The sequence below is a fragment of the Sorex fumeus genome, unplaced genomic scaffold (genome assembly GCF_029834395.1).
Source record: "Sorex fumeus unplaced genomic scaffold, SorFum_2.1 ptg000043l, whole genome shotgun sequence".
Lineage (NCBI taxonomy): Eukaryota > Metazoa > Chordata > Mammalia > Eulipotyphla > Soricidae > Sorex > Sorex fumeus.
This window is the reverse complement of record NW_026606100.1, coordinates 13,048,720-13,072,958: the sequence shown is the minus strand read 5'-3', so window position 1 is coordinate 13,072,958 and position 24,239 is coordinate 13,048,720. Positions and strand designations below refer to the sequence as shown.

The window sequence follows — 24,239 nt, the reverse complement described above, 5'->3', positions numbered from 1 at the left end:
TGGAGGCTCTTTCAGGGCCAGGGGAATGAGATCTGTTTTCGTTGCTGGTTTTGTCATATTGAATACGCCACAGGGAGCTTGCCAGGCTCTGCCCATGTGGGCGGGATACTCTCAGTAGCTTGCTGGACTCTCTGAGAGGCATTTATTTATATATTTCTTTCTGTGATTCGTTGCCTACTGTATAAGCCCCATCAAATATGGTGTGGTAATTATGGAAAATGGGTAGGAAGTGTCTTATGATCTGTCGTGCGGCCACTTAGTGGCCTGGAGCGTAGTGACTGTTGGGTAGTGGAGGTTGGCTGCTGGGGCTGGGTCCCTTGGGGTGGGGAGGACTCTCACCCGCCCCACTCTGGGGCACCCCAAATAAAATTATGTGATCAAAATAGTTGTGAAGTAAAAAAAAAAGTCCAAGTATGAGATAGAATTATGTAAGTGTACTTTGGTTTCTGGGTTGGAGTGGTAACACTGCGGGTAGGGCGTTTGCCTTGCATGCAACTGACCTAGTCAACCCAGGTTCGATTCCTCCAACCCTCTCAGAGAACTCTGCAAGTCTACCAAGAGTATATTGCCCACAGAGCAAAGCCTGGCAAGCTCCCCGTGACGTATTCGATATGCCAAACACACAACAAGTGTCACGATGGCGACGTTACTGGGCCCACTCAAGCAAATTGATGAACAACGGGAGGACAGTGACAGTGACAGTGACTTTGGTTTCTAGAAAATAACATTGGTTTATTTATTTATTAAATTATTTAATTTTATTTTTTTGGTTTGATTTGGGGCCACACCTGGCAGTGCTCAGGGCTTACTTCTGACTCTCCACTAGGATTACTCTTGGTGGACTTGGGGATCATAAGGGGTGTCAGGGATTGAACCCAAGTCAGCCACATGCAAAACAATGCTTTACCCAATGTACTGTTGCTCAGAGCCCAGTAATTAATCAATTTAAACATGGATAGTCTATATTATGCCAAGAAAATCTAAAAATAAGCCAATCTATAATCTAAATTCTGCACTAGCTCAGAAAAATCTAACTGCATTGTTTAAGTGCAGTATTCAATGTTTCCATTTGACATATTTATCCTCCAGGCATCACTTACAAAACTTAAATGAATATGAATACATTCTTGATAACTGTCACTCAACTGTTCGAATGTAATTGTTTATGTGTATATGTATATATATATGAATGTACATATATATCACTTTGATAAATGATTATTAACAAAGGTCACAATAAAACCACATAATCATTGTGTCACTGTCATGGTTATCTTAATTTCTTGTTACTTACTGACCTACTTGCACAACTTCCATTTACCTTCTTTTCTTTCATTATATATGTATATTTTTTTCATTACACACACACACACACACACACACACATGCTAACCTAGCCTTAGGTTCCTCAGTAGTTCTGAATACTTATGCTTCACTCATACAGAACCACTTGCAAATGCAGCTACTTTTCTTTGGCATTTTCAGATGCAGTCTCTCTTCTGAGCCATTTTTAACTTTTATTATCAATGATCTAATTCACACAGTTGTTTCAGTACTTCACATTGATATATCATTAATGCTTTAGATGCTAAGAAACACTTCCCTAAAAATGCCAGGCCACTGTTAGAAGCCTACACTTTCATTCCACTTCTCTCCTGGTTGGTCATGTTCACTCTGTGCTGAATTTTTTGTTATTTTCTCCTGACCTATATAGAAAGTCTGATTGCATTCTATTTATTTATGTTTGAGCCCTTTTCTGTACTTGCACAGAGGTTCCGGATGAAGATTTGTAGTAATGACGTTTCTCTGGCACAATGCATTGTTTAAAATTCTGGACTGGTATCTATATCTTCATGCATTTAAAACTATGTATAGTTGATAAAATTTTATCTGTGTTTTGGAGTAAAATAAATGTGTGATGATCATCTTTAAATGAGTTCCTGGAAATAAAGCCAGATCTTTGTGAAGCCATTATTTAAAGCTATATAGTATTATCTCTTAAAAATCTCCTTTCTCCTAGAGCAGCGATATATTTTTGACACTGAAGTGGGTCATGGAATTGGAACTGGTGAGCTTAAATAGTACTGATGCGCCAGTTCCCCTGTCAGTTAAACTACTTTGCTTTGGTAATTTGAGAATCACAGGAAAAATAGCATATGAGAAATGGCTTATGCCTCGGATAATAGGGACTGCTATCCATGGTCTTGCATGTGAATCTCTAATGCCTAGAAAATGTTTAACTTATATCAGATAGGATATCAATTCCACTTTAGTTCACCTGGATTCAATGGGAAGCTCAGATTCAGGGCTTTTAAAACATGGCATTTGTTAAATCTCTTCTGATTGCTTATTAGGTGGTGTCTGACATTTTGCTTTTTGAGAGTAAAATATATTGAAGCTGTGCCTCAAGAAAATCACAAGTGTGAAAAATATATTTTTACACTCATTTCCCTTCTGATTTGTATATTTATATTTATAGTTGCTGGCTGAAAATTTTCTCCAATTATTAGGAAAAGTTATAAAACTAAAATTTAGCGTACTATAGAAATAATTTTTAAAATATTACTTTTTCTATTCTGGCTTTTTATCTTCAATTAATTATATAATATATTATCTCAAACTAGGAATCCCATTTTTCTTACATTCCTTTTCCAGTATGATCCACCAAGTTCTTTTCTTTTCTTTCTTTTCTATTTGTTGTTGTTTTGTTTTGAGTCCATACCTGTCAGTGCCAGCACTTACTCCTGGTTCTGGGATCATTCCTAAGGGGACCATATGGAATGCTCAGAGTAGACTCAGGGCATTCAACTTTGTCAGCCATGTGCGAGCCGAGTGCCTTAACTTTTGTGCTGTCCCTTCAGCCCCATCCACCTAGCTACTTTTCAGTCCCAAACATTAGAATTTCTCCTGAATATATTCTCTTTCTCATTTCCCACTGCAACTCTACTTTTATCCTCAGGCATAATTGTGTTACACAAGTGATGTGTTAATCCTAACATTTTTCTCATTTCCTTCTCTTCCCATCCATTTACTGCATTTCTAGAATACCAATAAAATAAAACAAAATAGATTATTATTCCACTCCACATTGCTTTAAATCAGTTAAAAGTTTTACTGCTGCATGACTCTCTAACGGAATTTTGTTGATATGATAGCACAGCGGGTAGTGTGTTTGCCTTGTATCCGGCCAACTTGGCTGATCTGAGTTCAATTCCTCTGCCCCCTCAAGAGCCCAGCAAGCTACTTAGAGTGTCTCACCAGCACGACAAAGCCTGGCAAGCTACCTGTGATGTATTCGATATGCCAAACACGGTAACAACAAGTCTCACAATGGAGATGTTACTGGGCCCGCTCGAGCAAATCAATTAGCAACAGGAGGACAGTGCTACAGCACTATGAAAGAACACAGGTACTTAGAACAGACAGAATGACAAGTCACAGAATCTTAGTCAACAGTTATTAAAATTAAAATAAATATAACACTCCTCAAGAAAATTTAAAAGATGATCAAAATTAATCAAACTGCAATCTCATTATAGATTCCTTAATGAGTAATAGGTTTTATGAAATCGTTAATGTAGTTTATACATTTCTACAAGTTCTTTAATTTTTCTCTGTTTTTCAAATTTAGTAAGCTGCAACATTAACATTATTTTTGTCTCCTTAAGAAGAATATTAAGTCATTTTATTGCTTCCTCATTGTGCACATTTCTAAAACTTCTGAATACTAAGCTGAACTAATTGACTAGATGTCAATTATGTTAATTAGTCAAAGGGAAAAAAATCATGGCATCCACTTGTTATTTATCTAACAGCATAAGTAAAAAGAAATAGAATACCGCATATGAATAGCGACTGTCCAAATTTGAATGCTGACAAAAGACACACAAGAGTAATATTTTACTTGGCCTCTTTCCTTCCTTACAAGGTGACCTGCAGCTGCCCGGAAAAAAGAAAAGCAATTTATCTTTTCTCGTCATACTAGCTTGATTTTGGCAAGCCCTCTATCTGCAAAGGTCATTGTAAGAGAACAACAGCAAGTCCAAATATTGTAAAATGTTCAAATGAAAATCACTTTCTGAGCAGACCTTGCCATATCTCTGTACCGCATACCTCTTAACACGTTAGCCCTTCTACATGATTTCTCTCAAATAATCTTTCTTCATAAGCTTCTCAACTGTTACATATGCAGAAACCCAAATCTAAACTGGACTATCTTAAAATTTATATCCTAAATAGTTTCTACTCATCCTTACAGAACAGGTGGATACAAAGTGAAATCATTAAACTCTCACTATCATAGAGAAAAAAAAAACCCGCTAAACCATGTTTTCGGTTGTCTATGACATTGCTTTGATATTTCTGATGAGTTCTTACACTAAATCAACTCAGAAGCCTTCCTTAGTGAAATTTTCTTCTACTTAAGAGAAAACATTGGGAATCAAGTAAAAAACCACAATAGGCAATGTGAATATTCAGGTTGTGAATGGAAGAGCGAAACAATATGAAGAGAACACATAGAATGATTTAGAAGAGATCAGGGAAAATGTTCCTACATTATCATTTTTTCTTGTTTGTAGTCAAGAGCATTATCATCTTCAGAAAACCAGCCAAATAGTCTGCCGTACCTGTGACTAGTGAGGACTTCTTAAACATGTGTCATTCTACAGCATAATGGAATCATTCCTCTTTAAGTCATTGAGAATTATGTTAGTCATTCTATTTTCAGCTCTGATCTTAACATTTAAGCAAAACAATATTTTTGTTATTGAAAGGAATACAGAAGCCTTGACAATTCATATTTCCATTGCAATAAGAAAATGGACATACTTTTCATGTGTACTTTTTATTAAAATAATATTCTTGGGGGAAAGTATGTCAGGATCTTCATATTATGAAACCTTTTGGGAGTTTTATCTATGCTCTGTCTGGTAATTTTTTTTTGTAAAGAGAAATGTATTTATTTCAAACCAAGAGTGTATTATATTTGCTATACCTGTGATATTACAAATTAGCAGAATAATATTCAGTATTATTAATTGTATTTTACCTGAATAAATCATTATATATTTTTGTAAGTTCTCAAGTATTTTAGTTACTATTGTATATAGGCTTGTTCCAAAGTTCTTTCAGTTCTTTAATTTTAGAATATTAATATTTAAATAATTTTGTATATGTTTTAAGCAATATATTTTCAGCAGAGCTGAGAACTAATGAAATGCATTTATTTTTGTTATGGATTGGGTAGTAGTCATACACTTTTTGACCAGAAAACACAATGTTGCAAAACCATCTCTCTATAATGCATAGGAAATAACACTCCCCAACCACCAGACACAGACATACACAGAGGAAATTCAGTCTTCTTTTGGATAATGAAATTTTCACCCCAAAGAGTTTATAGAATTTTAGTGGATCAATAGGGGTCATATGATAAACATTCTAACATATAAGAGTTTCCTTTATTCTCATTTCAAAACCACAGCTCCAATTTAACATTTGGATCTTTGGTTAAAGGTGTAAATTACTAACAGCCATTTGCATAAACAGCTTTAGAAGAGTTGGCCTGAGTTATTCAACTTAAAGTTTTTATTGGTTTACTTTTCCCGTATGAAAATAATAGTTTCCTATCAACCACTCTGAAAGAAGCTCCAGTGTTAAATCTGATTGATATTCAAAGGACTTTTGAATGGGCATATCAGGATACCATGATTCACTGGTTTTTGAAAACCAGGTTTCAGAGCTCCAGTACCAAGTCCCAATGCCCATGTGAATTTCTGATCACTAAACTTTGAAAAACAGCCATGTAGTAAAATCACTTGGAAATTTTTGGCGATTATATAAAATTAAATTTGTAAGTAAGGAAAAAGACAAATACATATTCTGATTTAACACCCAAGAATTCACCTTCATAATAAACCCAGGTTATAGCAAGGCATCAGAGAACCTCTTAGAAATCACAGTATTTCAGAAACATTGGTGGAAAATGTACAAAGGCAGAGAGTCTGTTTTTCAGTTTGACTTAAGAGACAGATTTGAGGAAACAAAGCGTGTGCAATGCTAACGTATCTTAACAACAGTGATTTAAGTAACCAAAGCAATATTATAGCAAGTATAGTACTTGCTTTGTAAGTGGCCATCCTACTCTCTCTCTATCCCCAAGATGGCATTATGGTCCCCTGAGCACACTAGAGGTCATCCCTGAGTGTAGAGCCAGGAATAAATTGTAATTCATATATTCAAATGGAATACTACTCATCTATAAGAAAAGACAAAATCCAGAATTTTACTACAACTGATCGACCTAGAAAATATTATGCTAAGTGAAGTAAGTGAGGAGAAAAAGAAAGGTCTGAAAATCTCATCCATATGCGGACTGCAAAGAAACAAATCAGAGATATAGATAACTATCAATAAAAATAAACCCTATGACTCCATTCACATAACTGTGACTAACAATTGAGGGTAGAGAAAGTGGATGATAAGATGGGTTCTGGTGACACAGTGGGGAATGAAATAGGCATGAATATCATGATGATGCTTTAGGCATAAATACCAATGCTAGGGGCCTGAGTTATATAGTACAGCGGGGAGGGCATTTGCCTTGCACACAGCCAACCGGGGTTCAATCCCCAGCATCCCATTTGGTCCCCCAAGCACTGCCAGGAGTAATTCCTGAGCACAGAGCCAAGAGTACCCCCTGAACATGACTGGGTGTTACCCAAAAAGAAGAAAATCAATGCTATTGTAAAAACCCATGTTACCTCAAAAAATAAAATGAACAATGTGAAAAAGAAACAGTGCTCCTTATAGCTACTTTGCTTTTAAAACTCCTTAACAAAATCTAGAAAAGTTTATGTCTATTTTGCATATATTTTATATGGGCTGGAGCTACAGCACAGTAGGTAGGGTGTTTGCCTTGCATGCAGCCGACCTGGCTGACACAGGTTTGATTCCTCCGCCCCTCTCGGAGAGCCCGGCAAGTTACCAAGAGTATCTCACCCGCACAGCAAAGCCTGGCAAGCTCCCTGTGACATATTGAATATGCCAAACACAGTAATAAGTGTCACAATGGAGACATTACTTGGCCCGCTCGAGCAAATCGATGAACAATGGGAGGACAGTGACAGTGGCAGTGATATATTTTTTTTCCTTAAATTTTTATTTGCTCGAGCGGGCCCAGTAACGTCTCCATTGGAGACTTTGTTGTTACTGTGTTTGGCATATCGAATACATCACGGGGAGTTTGCCAGGCTCTGCCGTGCGGGCGAGATACTCTCGGTAGCTTGCCGGGCTCTCCGAGAGGGGCGGAGGAATCAAACTCGGGTCGGCCATGTTGACTGCGTGCAAGGCAAACGCCCAACCGCTGTGCTATCGCTCAGTGAAACACCATGAGGTACAATTGTAGACTTACAAATTTCGTGCTTGGGTTTCAGTTATACAATGATTGAATACCCATCCCTCCACCAGTGCCCTTTCTCCACCACCACCGTCCCAGTATCCTTCCCACCCCCCTTCCCCCCATCCCCCATCCCACCCTACCACTGTGGCAGGGCATTCCCTTTTGTTATCTCTCTCCTTTTGAGTGCTGTGGTTTGCGAAAGAGATATTGAGTGACAATCTTGTTTGGACTATAGTATACTCTCATCAGGCATCTCCCATCCTGAGAGGAACCTCCCAACACCCTTCATTTGGTGCTCCCTTCTCTGTCTGAGATGCCCCCTCCCCTAGCATGTGCGGCTGTCCTCAAAGCCATGGAGCAATCCTCCTAGTACTTATCTCGGACATTCTTGGGTGCCAGTCTCCTATTTTGTTACTTTATGTTCCCCAGATGAATGCAATCCCTCTATGTCTATCCCTCCCTTATGAATGCATAAAAAATTGAAGATTATTCTCCCATCTATATGCATTTATTGGTCAAATGAAGAATATGGAAAGAGTACTGGAAACCACAGTAAGTTCATAGGGAAGGTAAAGTGAGGCCCTTTACATGAGTGCCTATGACTAGCATGAATGTATATCTACCAATTATTCATAGGTAAATTATGCATAAATATGAAAAACTGTTGAAATATACACTGTCATTCTATAACCTAAGGTTTTTGCATTATGCATTAAAATAAGTTTGTATTTTCTTGTTTTGCAAAAAAATACACAAATATTTATAAAAGGGCATTAAAGTCATGGCATTTTCATTTTATTTGTAGAAAATATTTAGTGTAAGTCAATGAAGTACTTGGCCTATCAAATATAAAATAATCTAAATTCACAGCAAATTAAAAATATTTTTTCATTAAGTTTTAGCAATGAGTAAGACGAATAACTTTTAATGGTAATCCTCTTAGAATTTTAAAGTCAATATACCTATAAAATTACATATACTATAAATTTATAGATATTCAATCACTAACTATAATAAAAGGTCATTGGCTTTATAGAAATGAAAAAAAATAAATGCCACTGATCTTAAAACACAGTTCTATTTTTCTATTTGCAACATAATGAATCAATGCAACAATATCTGAGTGATTAGGATATAAATGTTTTTTTTTTAAATTTTATTTATTTATTGAATCACTGTGTGAAAGGTTACAAAGCTTTCAGGTTTATGTCTCAGTCATGCAGATATCAAACACATTTCCCTTTACCAATACTTATTTTTTACCATGAAGAACCCCAATAAAACCCCACCCCCCACCCCTCCCCGTCCCTGTGAGGCAGATGAATTCTAGTTAACACTCTATCTGCTTTGATTAGATTCATTGTTCCAATAAAAGATTCACAACTATTATTTAGAGTTTACCCCCCCCCCAAATCAGACATGCTGAAAAAGCATTGTGAAGTGATTTGCTTTCTACAGCTGGGTTCAAGAATTAAATGTTGGTTTTGGATTTCTGCTATTTTACCTATTGACCCTGGAAGTATTTCTACTGAAAGTCAGATAGTTAAGAAATTGGTTTCTGTGTTCTGGAGTCGTGGCCGTGCTGGAGAGCCGCTCGCGGGGGGCAACCGGTGGCCTCGGTAGGGCGTGAAGGGCGGAGCGAAACGCCCCCCTTCCCATGAGGTTTTAGTCGCCCCCACACTCCCAGCTCATACCTGCTGTCCACTAGGCTCCCATGTGGCCACCATCTTTCTTTCCAGAGAGGAGAGGGCGAATGGGGCAACACCCTTTCCCCTCCGGCAGACTTGATGGGCTGGATCAACGCATAGTCCGTTCACTTTTCTGCTCCAAACTGCTGGGTTCTGCATTAAGTCCTTGTGCTTCTGGGGCCATGGCCGTGCTGGAGAGCCGCTCGTGGGGTCGACTGGTGACCTCGGTAGGGCGTGAAAGACGGACCGGAACGCCCCCCGACCCATGAGGTTTTAGTTGCCCCCACTCCCCCGGCTCATACCTGCTGTCCACAAGGCTCCCATGTGGCCGCCATCTTTCTTTCCAGAGGGAGGAGGGCGGAAGGGAGCAACACCCTTTCCCCTCTGGGCAGAAATGATTGCCTGGATTTACGCATAGTCCTTTCACTTTTCTGCTCCAAGCTGCTGGGTTCTGCATTAGGTCATTGTGCTTCTGGGGCTGTGGCCGTGCTGGAGAGCCGCTCGTGGGGGCAACTGGTGGCCTCGGTAGGACGTGAAGGGCGGACCGAAACGCCCCCCTTCCCATGAGGTTTTAGTCGCCCCCACACTCCTGGCTCATACCTGCTGTCCACAAGGCTCCCATGTGGCCGCCATCTTTCTTTCCAGAGGGAGGAGGGCGGAAGGGAGCAACACCCTTTCCCCTCTGGGCAGAAATTTTTGCCTGGATTAACGCATAGTCCTTTCACTTTTCTGCTCCAAGCTGCTGGGTTCTGCATTAAGTCCTTATGCTTCTGGGGCCGTGGCTGTGCTGGAGAGCCGCTCGTGGGGGGCAACTGGTGACCTCGGTAGGGCGTGAAGGACGGACCGGAACGTACCCCTTCCCATGAGGTTTTAGTCGCCCCCACACTCCTGGCTCATACCTGCTCTCCACAAGGCTCCCATGTGGCCACCATCTTTCTTTCCAGAGGGAGGAGGGCGGAAGGGAGCAACACCCTTTCCCCTCTGGGCAGAAATGATTGCCTGGATTAACGCATAGTCCTTTCACTTTTCTGCTCCAAGCTGCTGGGTTCTGCATTAAGCCCTTGTGCTTCTGGGGCTGTGGCCGTGTTGGAGAGCCGCTCGTGGGGGGCAACTAGTGACCTCGGTAGGGCGTGAAGGACGGACCGGAACGCCCCCCTTCCCATGAGGTTTTAGTCGCCCCCACTCCCCCGGCTCATACCTGCTGTCCACAAGGCTCCCATGTGGCCGCCATCTTTCTTTGCAGAGAGGAGAGGGCGAATGGGGCAACACCCTTTCCCCTCCGGCAGACTTGATGGCCTGGATCAACGCATAGTCCGTTCACTTTTCTGCTCCAAGCTGCTGGGTTCTGCATTAAGTCCTTGTGCTTCTTTGGCCGTGGCTGTGCTGGAGAGCCGCTCGTGGGGGGTGACTGGTGACCTCGGTAGGGCGTGAAGGACAGACTGGAACGCCCCCCTTCCCATGAGGTTTTAGTCGCCCCCACACCCCCGGCTCATACCTGCTGTCCACAAGGCTCCCATGCGGCTGCCATCCTTCTTTCCAGAGAAGAGAGGGCGAATGGGGCAACACCCTTTCCCCTCCGACAGACTTGATGGCCTGGATTAACGCATAGTCCTTTCACTTTTCTGCTCCAAGCTGCTGGGTTCTGCATTAAGTCCTTGTGCTTCTGGGACTGTGGCCGTGCTGGGGAGCCGCTCGTGGGGGGCAACTGTTGACCTCGGTAGGGCGTGAAGGACGGACCGGAACGCCCCCCTTCTTGTGAGGTTTTAGTCGCCCCCCACAGCCCCGGCTCATACCTGCTGTCCACAAGGCTCCCATGCGGCCGCCATCCTGCTTTCCAGAGAAGAGAGGGCGAATGGGGCAACACCCTTTCCCCTCTGGGCAGAAATTATGGCCTGGATTAACGCATCGTCCGTTCACTTTTCTGCTCCAAGCTGCTGGGTTCTGCATTAAGTCCTTGTGTTTCTGGGGCTGTGGCCGTGCTCCAAACTTAACTCTGATTTCCAGGGAGAAAGATTGGGTGATTTACTTCTCATTGATCACTTTGTATATAGAGAGATGTCGCGCGGCCGCATACGCGGCCGCGCGGTTTTGAGAAAAAGTCCTCGTTCCCGCATACTCGAGCTGTGTTTGTAGAGGCTTCTGGTCACCGGGGTTCCATCTGGGGGAGGCGGGATGCGGCGCCTACTCCATCTGGAACTTGCCGGTGATCTCGGCTCTTTTTGGAACCTGTTTTTCCTTTTTTTTTTCCCTCCGGGATCTGTGGTTCCCACACCCTCCATGTGTTCCTTCTCTTATGCTGGATCTAAATGTTTTAACCTTGAAACAGTTCACTTTAAGTAAGACAAACTATAATTTATTATGAAGATATTACTGAATTTCACTAAATCTCAGATTTACTAAAATGACAAATTCCTTGGCACTTAAAAACAATTAATTGTCTCTAAACAAATTAGAAATAAAAACTAAAGCTGTAAGCTTATAAATACTGTCACTTTTCATTTGTCACCATAAGCAAGATATTTTCTATGAACTAGTTTTTAAATAACAGCAATAAAACTACCTGTATTGAGTAAGATAACTCCTTGCAAGACATGTGTGCAATTATTTTGAATGTCTTTGTCATATAGCTACTACCCAATTAATATGATGTATTGTAAAGTGTCATTTTTTGTTACTCAAGTAGGCCAAGGGACTTGTCAGAGGTAAATTTGTTTGCCTATGTTCTGTGAGACAGACATTGCTCCAAGATACTTTCACTGCACTATTCTTTGCTTTGGTAATAATGCGTGATTTCTTTAACACATTTTATTCACATTGATGACCTACTCTATATTATATACTTATACAAGTCCTGGAATAAATAACTAAACTTGAAAAAGAGTAAATGAACACATTTTGGGGTATTTTGTTACTAAGTGCTCTGAAATGACAGTGCTTAGGGACTTTCATTCTGGGGTAAAATTTAAGTGTTGTGTTCAAAGCAGGCCAGGGATAAATATATCTTAGCCATGTATGTAATACTTTGAAAATAGCACAAAGAGCCACCGCAAAGTATGCAGAGCAAGATTATCCCTGGTTTCTTCTGGAACAGAAGAAATAATAGCTAGCAAAAGATATAACAGAAAAAATAATAGACATAGCAATTTGAATGAAAAGTGCAATGTGATTAAAATACAGATTAGGTTAGGTCTTCTTGCATCTGTGACAAGTTGGAAATCACTTGGAGATCTTTTTCATAGAAAATACACAATTTGGATTTTATTTAACAAAAGTGCTGAGCTGTGATCCAGAGAATGGGCTATTGAGAAGGACAATACCGATGGAAAAGTCAACTTAAGTCGAGTGACAGGGAGTGACAGGCTGGATCAGAGGTAAGTGATGGAGCTGAGAAATAGTTAGATCTTGCATATATTTTGCTGTTATAGTCAATAATATATCCCCATCGATTGACTTTGAGGTGTGAAAAAGGCACAGTGTAAGGTGAGTCTGAGGATATTGATCTGAGCAACTGAAAGAATGGAGCTGATATTTCAAGTAGCGAAGACTATTATGAACGGTGGAGGGGAAAGTTTGGTAAAAAGTGTTTATTAGATGTCTAAGCAGAATTATTCAAAATAATTAGATCTAGATTCTTGAATACAGAGAGGTTGAGGTTGAAAATACAGATTAGTTGTTGTTATGCTTTTGGCGGTTTAAAAATTATGAGATTGAACAAGATCAGCAAGAAAGTGAGCACAAAGAGAAAATGATTAAGACCTAATTCTTGGGCTACTCCAATTATAATAATGATGCAGGAGTGATGGATGATTTTGACAAGTGTTTGAGTAAAATAAATTTGTAACATTTGAGCAAAGTGATCAAGGTGTGATAAAGTTGACTTAGAAAAATTTAGATAGTTATTATAGCCAAAATGAACACAATTTAGAATGTGGATACTGGATTCACAATTAATAATTCCAGACTGTAGGGAAAAATATTCTATCCTAGAATTGATTCAAATGCTAGATAAGTTTTCTGTTTTTTTAATAAATGTTTTATTGAAAGCTTCTTTTAAAATTAGAAATTCTGGAATTTGTTAAATTGCATTTTACTAGACAGCATAAATAAAAATACTGTGCATTTGTAGTTCTCTGGTGCAAGGAACCTAGAATTTGACAATGATTTTTTGTTTTAGTATTCAAAATTGAGTCACATGTCTATTTCAATATTTTGCCCTTTAAAATAAGTAACATAAAATATAATGCTGTTTGTCTGCTTTTTAGCCTTATTATTGACAATGGCACATATGCCAGATATTCTCCAAATAAACCTGGCTTTTGAATATAATTTGTAAATACGTACTTCGTAGATATAATTAGGGTTATCTTCTGCAAGGAAGCATCTCTTAAAAATATCATCTTGTTTTTCAAAAAGTGTCTTTTATAATCATAGTTTCTAAAATTATATAGTAAAAGAGCATAAATTAAATTTTGAGAGTTTTTATTTATAATAGATTGAAGAGTATAGATTTCATTTTAATGCATGGCTCCACAAAATGCAAAGTAAAGCAATATTTATGTATATTTCAGTTGTAATTAAATCAGGAATAGCTATGTTATTTTTCCTTTTTTTCCAGTCAATGATTTTTCCCATCAATCTTTTGTAGATATGTATACTTGATTTTCCTAAATCCAAGAAACATGTAGTGATTGTTTCTGTAGCTGGGATAAGCCAGGAGATCTAGTCTGGATCCTTTCTTGTTTGTTACTTACATACGTTTTTGTCATTGAAGATAAAACTAAACTTTTTCAACTTCAATTAAAAAAGTATCACTTGTATCACTTGTCATCCCGTTGATCATCGATTTGCTCAAGCGGGTGCCAGTAATGTCTCCATTCATCCCTGTCGTGTCCCTGTAGCCCAATGGCATCTACTCGCTCCAGGAACACGAAAAGCCTCAAGTTTGTTCAGGGTTTTGACAAAGAAGTCTGACCATCTTGTAGGTGGGCGGCCACGTGTCCTTTTGACATCCTGTGGAATCCAGTCGGTAACAACTCTAATCCAGAGGTGGTCTCCAAATCGCATTAAGTGTCTGGCCCGTCCTATTTTTTGACGCCTTGGCAAATGAGGCAGTCCCTGGTCCTCGATTGTCCGATGGAGGTCGGAACTCCGGATTCTTTTCTCTCACTTGAGTGAAGCGTGATACTCCGAGCATAGCTCTTTCTATTCAGCACAAATGCTGGCCGACTTTGACTGTGAGTGTGGAAAGGTTGGACTGCAGCTGAATCTCACCAAGACAATGTTCATGAAAAGCGAACTAGTCCCTGATGTTCTGTTTGCTCTCGACAGAACGAACATCTTCAAATGCAGCAGCTGTGTGTGTCTGGGTTGAGAACTCAACATGAGGATCAACTTGACTCCAGAACTGCACAGGAGGAAGAGTGAGTCATGGGACGCCTTCAAGAGAGTAGAAGAAGTGGGTTAGAGGATGAGGGACCTCAGGCTTCAGGCACATTTTTCGACTCCACCATTCTTACTGAGCCAACATACCCCTCAGAGACCGGGGCCCTATGAAAACAGGACAAGAATGCTATTCGGATCACCCAAACAGGAATACACAAGTGTATTTTCCAATTAGTGAGTCATGGTGACCCTGCACGAAGAATGTGGACTTGGAGACAGATGCCTAAATGGCACATCGAAAGCAGACTATTCACATGTAATAGAAGTGCCAGGAAACTGGGACAGTATAACAATTAAAAAGCTTGCCTGAGTTCAAATCCCATCACCACATTGTTCCCTGAACGTCACTACATGAAGCCTAGGAACCCTCCATCACTAGTGGGTGGATCAGGTAACTCCAGATACAGCAGGACCTGAGCAGGTTGAGAATTGCAGGTGGTAGATACCCCAACTGGTGAACCTCCTTTCCCTGCCTCACCCAAAAGTAGGAATCCACATTCTTAATCATTTTAACAGGAAATCCGTGTTAGAATAATAGAATATATTCTATGTCATTTAGTTAAGACATGACATTTTAGTTTTATTTTTATATTAGTTTGTTACAAGTGGGCTGGAGTGATAGCACAGCAGTAGGTCGTTTGCCTTGCGCAAGGCCAGCACCGTCGAACCGGGTTTGATTCCTCTGCCCCACTCGGAGAGCCCAGCAAGCTACCGAGAGTATCTCGTCCGCACGGCAAACCTGGCAAGCTACCCATGATGTATTCAATATGCCAAACACAGTAACAACAAGTCTCAAAATGGAGACGTTGTTGGGTCCGCTTGAGCAAATCGATGAACAACTGGAGAACACTGTTTCACGGTGTTTTGTTACAAGTGGATGACGTAAGTCCTGCCTGAAGTAAGGTTCCCTGGGTGGCTTTTGTGAAGTGGGGAGAAAGATGGTGGCCTGGAGAAAGTGAATGTTCCACTTCCCTTTCTTTTCATATCAGTGACCTGGGGGTGGGTACGTGGGGAGGGACTCTAGGATTGATCTATGAAATCTAGGGAATCTATGATTGAAAGTCAGCTCTGACAACCTTGGCTTGGCCCTGTGGTCCAGGCAAACTCCTTACCTGCCGTACTATCTCTCTGATATCATACATTCATATGTATTCTGTGAGATATATATGTTATATACATGTGCATACATACATATGTAGTCTTATACATCCTTATATATTGTTATTTTCAGTCTTGCCTTTTTTTTCCAGTGGAGGATCTTCTGCTCACAGGATATCCAGCTATGCTCTGGCTCTGGAATTCAGCATCTTATAGTTTTTCTATGTATCCTCAAGTAGGCACTGTGTCTCAAATATCCTTCAGGGACCTGAGCAATAGTTCAATAGTTAGGTCCCCTGGGAGCAGATGACATAGGTTTAATTCCTGGCACTCCATATGGTCTCCTAAACTATGCTAGAAGTGATCCTATAATGTAGAATTAGGAGTTAGCTTTGAGAACTGTTGGGTGTGGCCCCCAAACAAGAACAAACAAAAAATCAAAGGTGCAGCTACATACCTCTGGGCTGGTTTAGGTTCCAGACATTGTTTTTCTCCTCATGTACGTTACCAAGGGCCCTTTTCCTCTACCTGAAATAGTTTTATGTTTTATTAAGCCACTTTGTTTTCATCATAAAAATATTTTAGTCTGATTTTTTTCAGTTAATATTAAACATCAAAAAAATCTTATGAACTCAATTCAGACTACAAGATTCTTTCATTGCTATACCACATATACTTGTATTTTCTCCATACCATATATGAATTATATATCTGTAATTATTGGGATTGGGAGATGAATTATAAAATTTTCTATCTTGCATATTCATATACCCAAAATATTACATAATGGCTTTTGAAATAATTGGATGTAAAATAAAAGGAAGAAGAAAAAATTATTTTCACAATGACTTGCTTGAATTAAATAGTCCACTGGAGTGATAACACAGCGATAGGGCGTTTGCCTTGCGCGCCGCCAGCCCAGCTGAGCTAGGTTCAATTCCTTCGCCCCTTTCGGAGAGCCCGGCAAGCTACCGAGAGTATCTCGCCCGCACTGCAAAACCTGGCAAGCTCCCCATGACCTATTCGATATGCCAAACACAGTAATAACAAGTCTCACAATGGAGATGTTACTGGGCCCGCTCGAGCAAGAGCAACTCGATAAATAACAGGAGGACAGTGCTTCAGTGCTACTTAAGTTAGGGTCAGTGAATTGGCACTTCACATGGAACAATTAGTTTTACTTACTATAAAGTAATGTTTTCTAGTTAAAGATCCTACCTCTTGTTCAGGTCAACCTTGTTCATTATGTCTGTTGTATTGTCACAGCAGGAAGTCTTGGAAGAACACTGCAACTCAGCATAAATTAATTGCAACGACTGACTACAAAAAGTATCTGTACTGTTGGTGTCAGCAACACATATGTTATTGTGAAGAAGGATATATGAGCTTAAAAAAAATGACATTATCCCGGTATTATACTTAAAGTAGATCAGGGTCTCATATGTATTTATGCCATTGAAAACTTTGGTAACCTGCTCCCGAATGAATATTTACATCCATAAATTTTATGAATGGAAATCTAACATATGGGAATATATAAATATTTGAAATACCTCAAATATTTAAAATATGAGCATTCACATATAAACATTGGAAACACAGATATAATATATTGAAATAGTCATCAAACTTTTAAAATCTACAGATAATTATTTTTAATTTATGCTCATGTAAAACTATTTCAGAAATGGGTTAAGTATGATAATGTAAATTTTAAATTAGCCAAATACTATTTCAAATTAGAATTATAATTAGAAATTATAATTCGAATTAGAATTATAAAATAAGCCACATTTTATGTCATAAATTGTAATTTATATAGATCTGTTAATTTAATCATTAGGGTGGAAGGAGATGTCATAGATAAGAAATAATAATTGTAACATTGTATTTCAATATGGTTATATTATGGTTTTTATTTAAATATTTTATTGGCACTTAATTCAAATTCCTTAATGTTCAATGCTCTAAGAATACTTAATTTATTTGTGTTTTGATTTTTTTTAACAATATATACACCGTGTTTAAAGACAGGAGATTAAACAATTATTGAAAATTCCATTTCCTCATTTGTGTTTTTAAGGACTTCTCCTCCCCCTCTGTAATGTTACCAGTCCTAAGAGAATCCCTATGTAAAGAATAAAAAACAATACTCCAAGAAGATCAATAAAGGATCATTGTTTAAAATTTTGTTCACCTTTTTAGGCTGAACAGGACAACGGTCATCCTCTTCCTGCTTTTGCCAGTCTACATATTGAAATATTGGATGAAAATAATCAGAGCCCATATTTTACAATGCCCAGTTATCAAGGCTATATCCTGGAATCTGCCCCAGTTGGAGCAACCATTTCTGACAGTCTGAATTTGACCACTCCGCTAAGAATAGTAGCTCTGGACAAGGATATTGAAGATGTAAGTAAACATAAATTTTGCTGTTTGTTTTATGACTATATCTCTTCTTCTATTCATCACGATCACAATCATCCTGTTGTTCATCGATTTACTCGAGCAGGCACGACTAACGTCTCCTTCTTCCTAGCCCTGAAATTTTAAAAGAGCCATTTCAATGCTCTTTCAGGATTAGGAGAATGAGACCCATCATTGTTACTGATATTTGGCATATTGAGTATGACACGGGAAGTTTACCAGACTCTGCCGTGCAGGCAGGATACTTTTGGTAGCCTTCCAGGTACCCCAAAGGAAAAATAAGATAAAAAGATGTCGCACAGCCACAAATGCAGCTGCATGCTTCCGGGAGCTAGGTTTTATAGTCTGCGTCTTGGCCGTTGATGGGACCAACCTGGCACTGGCAGCAGCTGGTGAGTGTGATGCCTACCTACTGGAAGATGGGGGGTCTGGGTGGAGAAGGCCCTGTCCCAATCCGTGTAGGCTTGGAGACCTCAGTCCCAGGACCCGCATGCCTGGGTTCCTCTGTCAGTTCGTTCATGCATGAGGCCCGTCCGGATGTGTGGAGAGTGGTCCCAGCATGGCCGTGGCTGGCTCCGGAGGTTCTCAGCTGCTGGAGCTCTGCTTGGGTGGGGGGTGGGGGGAGAGAAACTCAACCCTCCTCCTCCAAGGGGGCCCGGTGAGGACAGCCAGGCGTGGCGGCAGGAGACTCTGCGCTATTCTCCTCTGGGATCTGGGTTTTATAGTCTCTGCGTCTTGGCCGTTGATGCGACCAACCTGGCGCTGGCAGCAGCTGGTGGGTGTGACACCTACCTACTGGAAGATGGGGGTCTTGGTGGAGAAGGCCCAGTCCCAATCCGAGTAGAGACTATAAAAGACAAAAATATATCACTTAGAGTTTGCTATACCACAAAGGTAATTTTTAATTAACATGGGTTAAACACAGTTGATATAAGTGCTGATAGTGAAAACAATGGGTAAGTATAAAAAATAATGAATTTGCCCTAGAATACGATTTTGGAACACTTTTCTTTCAGGCTGATGGCATTTTATTAAAGAAAGTACCTTTTGCGGTGGAGCTTACCCATCCACTTGTGCCATTGGCTACACTGATGCTAACCCTTACCAATCCCACACACCCTGGTGCTGTATTTCTGGCACTAACACCAGTCGCAGGAGTGGGAGACGGTTCCTGCTGGGCAGAGTATTTTATCTCGTTAGCCAGACTGCTTAAAAAAGTGGACAGAAAATCTGTAACAGGTCAGTGAGAGCTCTCACAGGATTTGAAAGGGGAAAAATGTAGGTGGAAACTTCAGTGTCATAGTAAAGAAGAGGAAATTAATTGGAAACTATTGTTGCCAAGATGCTGACATGGAGGAGAAAGTGCATTATAAGGGGGCGGGAGTGAAGCCTGACAGGGTAACACAGAGAGGAGAGTCCTGTTCAGTTTCTAGTTCCTAGAAATTGCCTTTGGATTCTGTGAGCTATTGCATAGTTTCCCCCAATACATTTTAAAACATATTTTGCATTTGATATCTTTCACTTGTTAGGTGAAAAGTCTCACTTTAGTAATTGCTCTCTCTTTACAGTGTTGTCTGATAGTAATATCTATGATGATAAAAATGTCCAGTAGTTATTGTGTCTGATAGAGCTGCATGTGGTCATATTGTACTGGAAGTGTGACCAGACTTCAACTAGGTGTCACCAGCAGGAAGGTTGAAGGTGATGCTCAGGGACTTTGTTTCTGCCAGAGTTGGTTTTCAGTTATTAAGAAGAGATGTGTGCTCGTGCATTGTATAACTGAAACCCAAGCATAAACATTTGTAAGTCTACAACTGTTCCTCATGGTGTTTCACTAATAAAAATAAAAAAATACAATCAAATAAATTATACTAATATATACAAAAATAATAAATTTGATGCCATCATATATTGGGAAAAAAAGAAGAGATGTGTGCTGATAAAGGACCAAATACGATAACCTCTCAGTGTCTGTATTGCAAACCATAATGCACCAAAGTAGAGAGAGTATGGGGAATATTGTCTGCCATCGGGACAGGGGAAGGGTGGGAAAGGAGGTTATACCAGGGATATTGGTGGTGGGGAATGTGAACTGGTGGAGGGAAGGGTGTTTGGTCATTGTGTGATTGTAACCCAAACATGAAAGCTTGTAACTATCTTACGGTGATTCAATAAAATTAAAAAAAAAAGAATAACAGTGCTTGGGGGCTGGATCAATGGCACAGCGGGTAGGGCATTTGCCTTGCACACGGCCAACCCAGGTTCGATTTCCAGCATCCCGTATTATCCCCAAGCACTGCCAGGAGTAATTCCTGAGTGCATGAGTCAGGAGTAACCCCTGTGCAACGCCGGCTGTGACCCAAAAAGCAATAATAATAATGATAATAATAATAATAATAATAATAATAATAATAATAATAAACAATGCTTGGTCTAGTGAAAGAGTGGGAATAGTAAGATACTTGCCTTACCTTCTGTTGGATCCCAGCACATCATATTATCACCCCCAAAGTCACCAGAGGTCACTCCTGAGCACTCCAAATTCAGAAATAGATAGTCCCTGAGCATAAGCAGTTAGTACCTATACATTCTTTTCCCAGAAAAAGAAACAAAAACAAAACTGTCATGCCAGATGGCAAACTCTAAGAAGAGGTCAAACATAAATCTCTTTGTCCTAAAATTATGTTGTGCTTCATAAAATTCAGTAAAAAATAATACAAATTTTTAAGAAATATCTTGGTGGATAAGAATTTTATTTATGATTTGCAGTGTATATTTTGAGTCAGAGAAATGTTATGCATCACCATGCTCTAAAACTATATTTTTACTAATTTTCCCTTTTTAATAAAAATATAGAGGTATATATATGCATATGTATACATATACACACATATAAGAATCGCACTTATTTATTTTTTCAGGTGCAATTTTCTTAAAGTTTTAAGATAGCCCAGGATATAAGCAAAGCAGGTAAAATATCAAATTTGTGGGTCATATCTAAGATCACCATGTTTTGACTTAGAGAATCACAAACGGTTGAATACATTAATAGAAAAAGAACAGGAAACAATAATCAGCAGAAATTATGTACTTAGTTTGTAAAAGGGCAATGCCTCACTTATAATTCCATGTGAATTCACATCTCTAAGTAGTATTGTTGTTTAAAAGTTATTATTGAAATATAATATAGTGTTCTGATAATGTTGTAATGTTTTGATATGTTTTATTAACATTGTTTCTCTACAATATGTATGTTATGATGTGTCAGAATATTAGGGGAAAATACCTTGGAATATTTTGTTTGTTTAAATGTATAATAAATCATATTTTTAACGCAGTGTAAACCTTTATGTCACATGTATTTTTGTGCTCATTTGTATTTACATTTTGTATTTAATGTTTAATTTTCATATAGGTTCCACCTGGTGGAGTTCCTGTAGGTATAGGCGTTATATTGTGTTTGCTTTTATGCTAATTGCTGTGATCAATTTCCTTACTATTTTTTTATTCCACTAAAACAAGTAGTACAGGGGCCAGAGTGATAGTACAGTTGATGTGACTCATGTGCTGCATGTGGCCTATCCAGGTTCAATCCTGGTATCCCTTATTGTCTTCTAAGCACAACCAGGTGTGATTCCCAAGGGTAAAGCCAGAAGTAATCCCTGAGCACCAATGGGTGTGGCCCCCAAACAAAATGAATACATAAGTAAAACAAGTAGGACCTTACTCATGATCAATTATAATAAAGAGATCTATTACTACTATAATTACACATATAGAAACAATTGAAATATAATTACATTGTACTGTGTTATAAAAGTAGTAAGCATATAATGTTGCTTATGAAATAAAAGAAAATTCATTAATTTTTTCAGTTCTTGACAAACATTAGCATAACATCACCAGAATCTTTCAGAAATATTCTAAGCTTTTGTCTGAACTTGTTTGAATAAGTTATCTTCAGAAACTATTGTCTCTGAATCCAAATTGGCAGATGAGTTTATATGTTTGTCATTTTTTTATGCTTTGTCATAAAATATGCACATAATGTGTATATGCACATTTGCATAAATAGGTACCATGCACATATTTTAGTTGTATGTAAACATATATATGTATAAATATATACATATATTGGTGTGTGTTTGTGTGTGTGCATAAGGACGCATATACTCTTGTGTGTGCTATCAGAATCAGATTAACATCAGAAAATAAAATTTTGTTTCAAATCTTATAAACTATCATATTTAAATCCTTAACTCCTTCATGATGCAATTTAATGCTTAAGTTTGCTTGGAATATTTATGTGTCTGTTGAGTTTTTTATTTGCTGTGAATGTCTTTCAGGATTCATTTGCCCTTCCAGAAGAAAATACATAATCTGTCATACTTTTGGTAGACAATATGTACTACAGAGTTAAATTACATTACCTTATGTTGGGACCATGAAGAATTAATTTATTTACTAAAAGACTGCAAAAGATTTACTGTCCATTTTGTAATATTCAACAGAAGGACAGTGCTACAGTGCTGTTGTAACATCAAGACAGAATATTATGTTTTCATTTATATTCATAATATATCATATCTAAAACTGACTCTTATAAATATATTTGTTCATTTGTAGTGGCAATTTGCCTAAACATTTCCAAATTGACATTCTTCAATTTATTCTTATTTCTAAAGTCCTGTGAATCCTAGAAAGCATGAAACAATTTACATTTACTTAATCAGATCATTTTCTGATTTATCGTATTTTCCCCATAATAGCCATTGTATTTGAAAAGTTTTATTTAATTATGAGTAAATACTTAAATACTTATTTTATTTAGAATTTCTCAATATAGTTAAGCAAATTTTATAATTGAAGTCACTTATGGGCAATAAGTATATATTCCCTTATAATTCAGCATTTCAATTAATGGTTTGTTTCTTTTTTGAAGACCAAAGACCCAGAGCTTCACCTCTTTTTGAATGACTACACTTCAGTCTTCACTGTCACACAGACTGGTATCACTCGCTACCTCACCTTACTTCAACCAGTGGACAGGGAAGAACAGCAAACTTACACTTTTTCGGTAAAAACATTTTATATTTCAATATACCCATTTCTACTTTTTTATCTACCTGCTTATTTATCTATTATTAAAACTTAAAAGGTCTATGACTTGAGACTAACCTGTAAAACTTTCAAGTAATACCATAAAGAATATCAATGATGAAAATTCTTCACCTTTTTCTGCTTATAATTTTCAATGATGAAAATTATTTCTCCTTTTTCTGCTTATATTTCTATGGTTTTGTATATAAGAAAGACATAGAAATAAAATAATACTAGTAATGAAAACAATCAAATTTGAATTTTATTTTTCACCATACATTAATGATTGACTTAAGTTAGTTGTTTTATAAACTGGAATCCACAACTAAAGTATCATAGTGGTTCTCATCTGGGAATGGTTCCCATTACACTTCCTATTCCCCCAAATTTGGAATACCTCTAGAGATTTTTTCGTGTTAACACTGTCAGAGTGAGTGGTTTGCTGCTGGTGCCCAGTAAACACAAGGATGTTTCTAAAGGACAGCTTTCTTCAACAATGCAGGATCTAGTCCAATTGTAGTACTACAACTGGGAAATTGTAGCACTAGTACTAGTAGTACTTCAAAAGATAAATCCTAGATAGGAGCCTAGTAAAATAGAAAAAGAAAAAGAAATATTATTCATGTGAAAACAAAGAGTTATCATGAGCTAGGAAAAAGACAAATGTATATATGACAGAACAAAAAACAGTTGATGTAGTATATTTAATCTTATTTGAGAAATATCAACAGAAGATGAGATTGAATCAGAAAACCATGTGCCACAGTTAAATCTTAGATACAGGATTAATTTAGAAGTCACACAAAATAAGAATGTTTGTGGCATTCACTTTATTTTTCAGGTAGTAAAAAGTCAATAATGTAATTTAAATATTGCTCAAAACTTAATGATTTCTTTAAAGGCTGCAATTTTGTGTGGCTGAAGAATAGTGGACAGAGGACTCACTCTGCACAGAATCAACCTTAGTTTAGTCCTGGGCTCTCTATATGGTCCTCTTCGTACTGACTTATGTTAGTTGTTTTTAAGTTAGGAGTAAGCCCTGAGCACCACTTTGTGTGGCATCCCACAAAAAAGTCACCGTT

The 24,239-nt window shown here is 38.5% G+C and overlaps 1 protein-coding gene across 1 annotated transcript in view; it reads left to right on the top strand.

The window, feature by feature from the left end:
- PCDH15 (protocadherin related 15) overlaps window positions 1-24,239 on the top strand; it is a 743,595-nt gene that overhangs the window by 413,352 nt on the left and 306,004 nt on the right. The window contains exons 11-12 of the mRNA XM_056120664.1: window positions 17,836-18,042; window positions 23,000-23,134. Of these exons, the coding sequence (XP_055976639.1) occupies window positions 17,836-18,042; window positions 23,000-23,134 (342 nt within the window). The remainder of the gene's footprint in view (window positions 1-17,835; window positions 18,043-22,999; window positions 23,135-24,239) is intronic.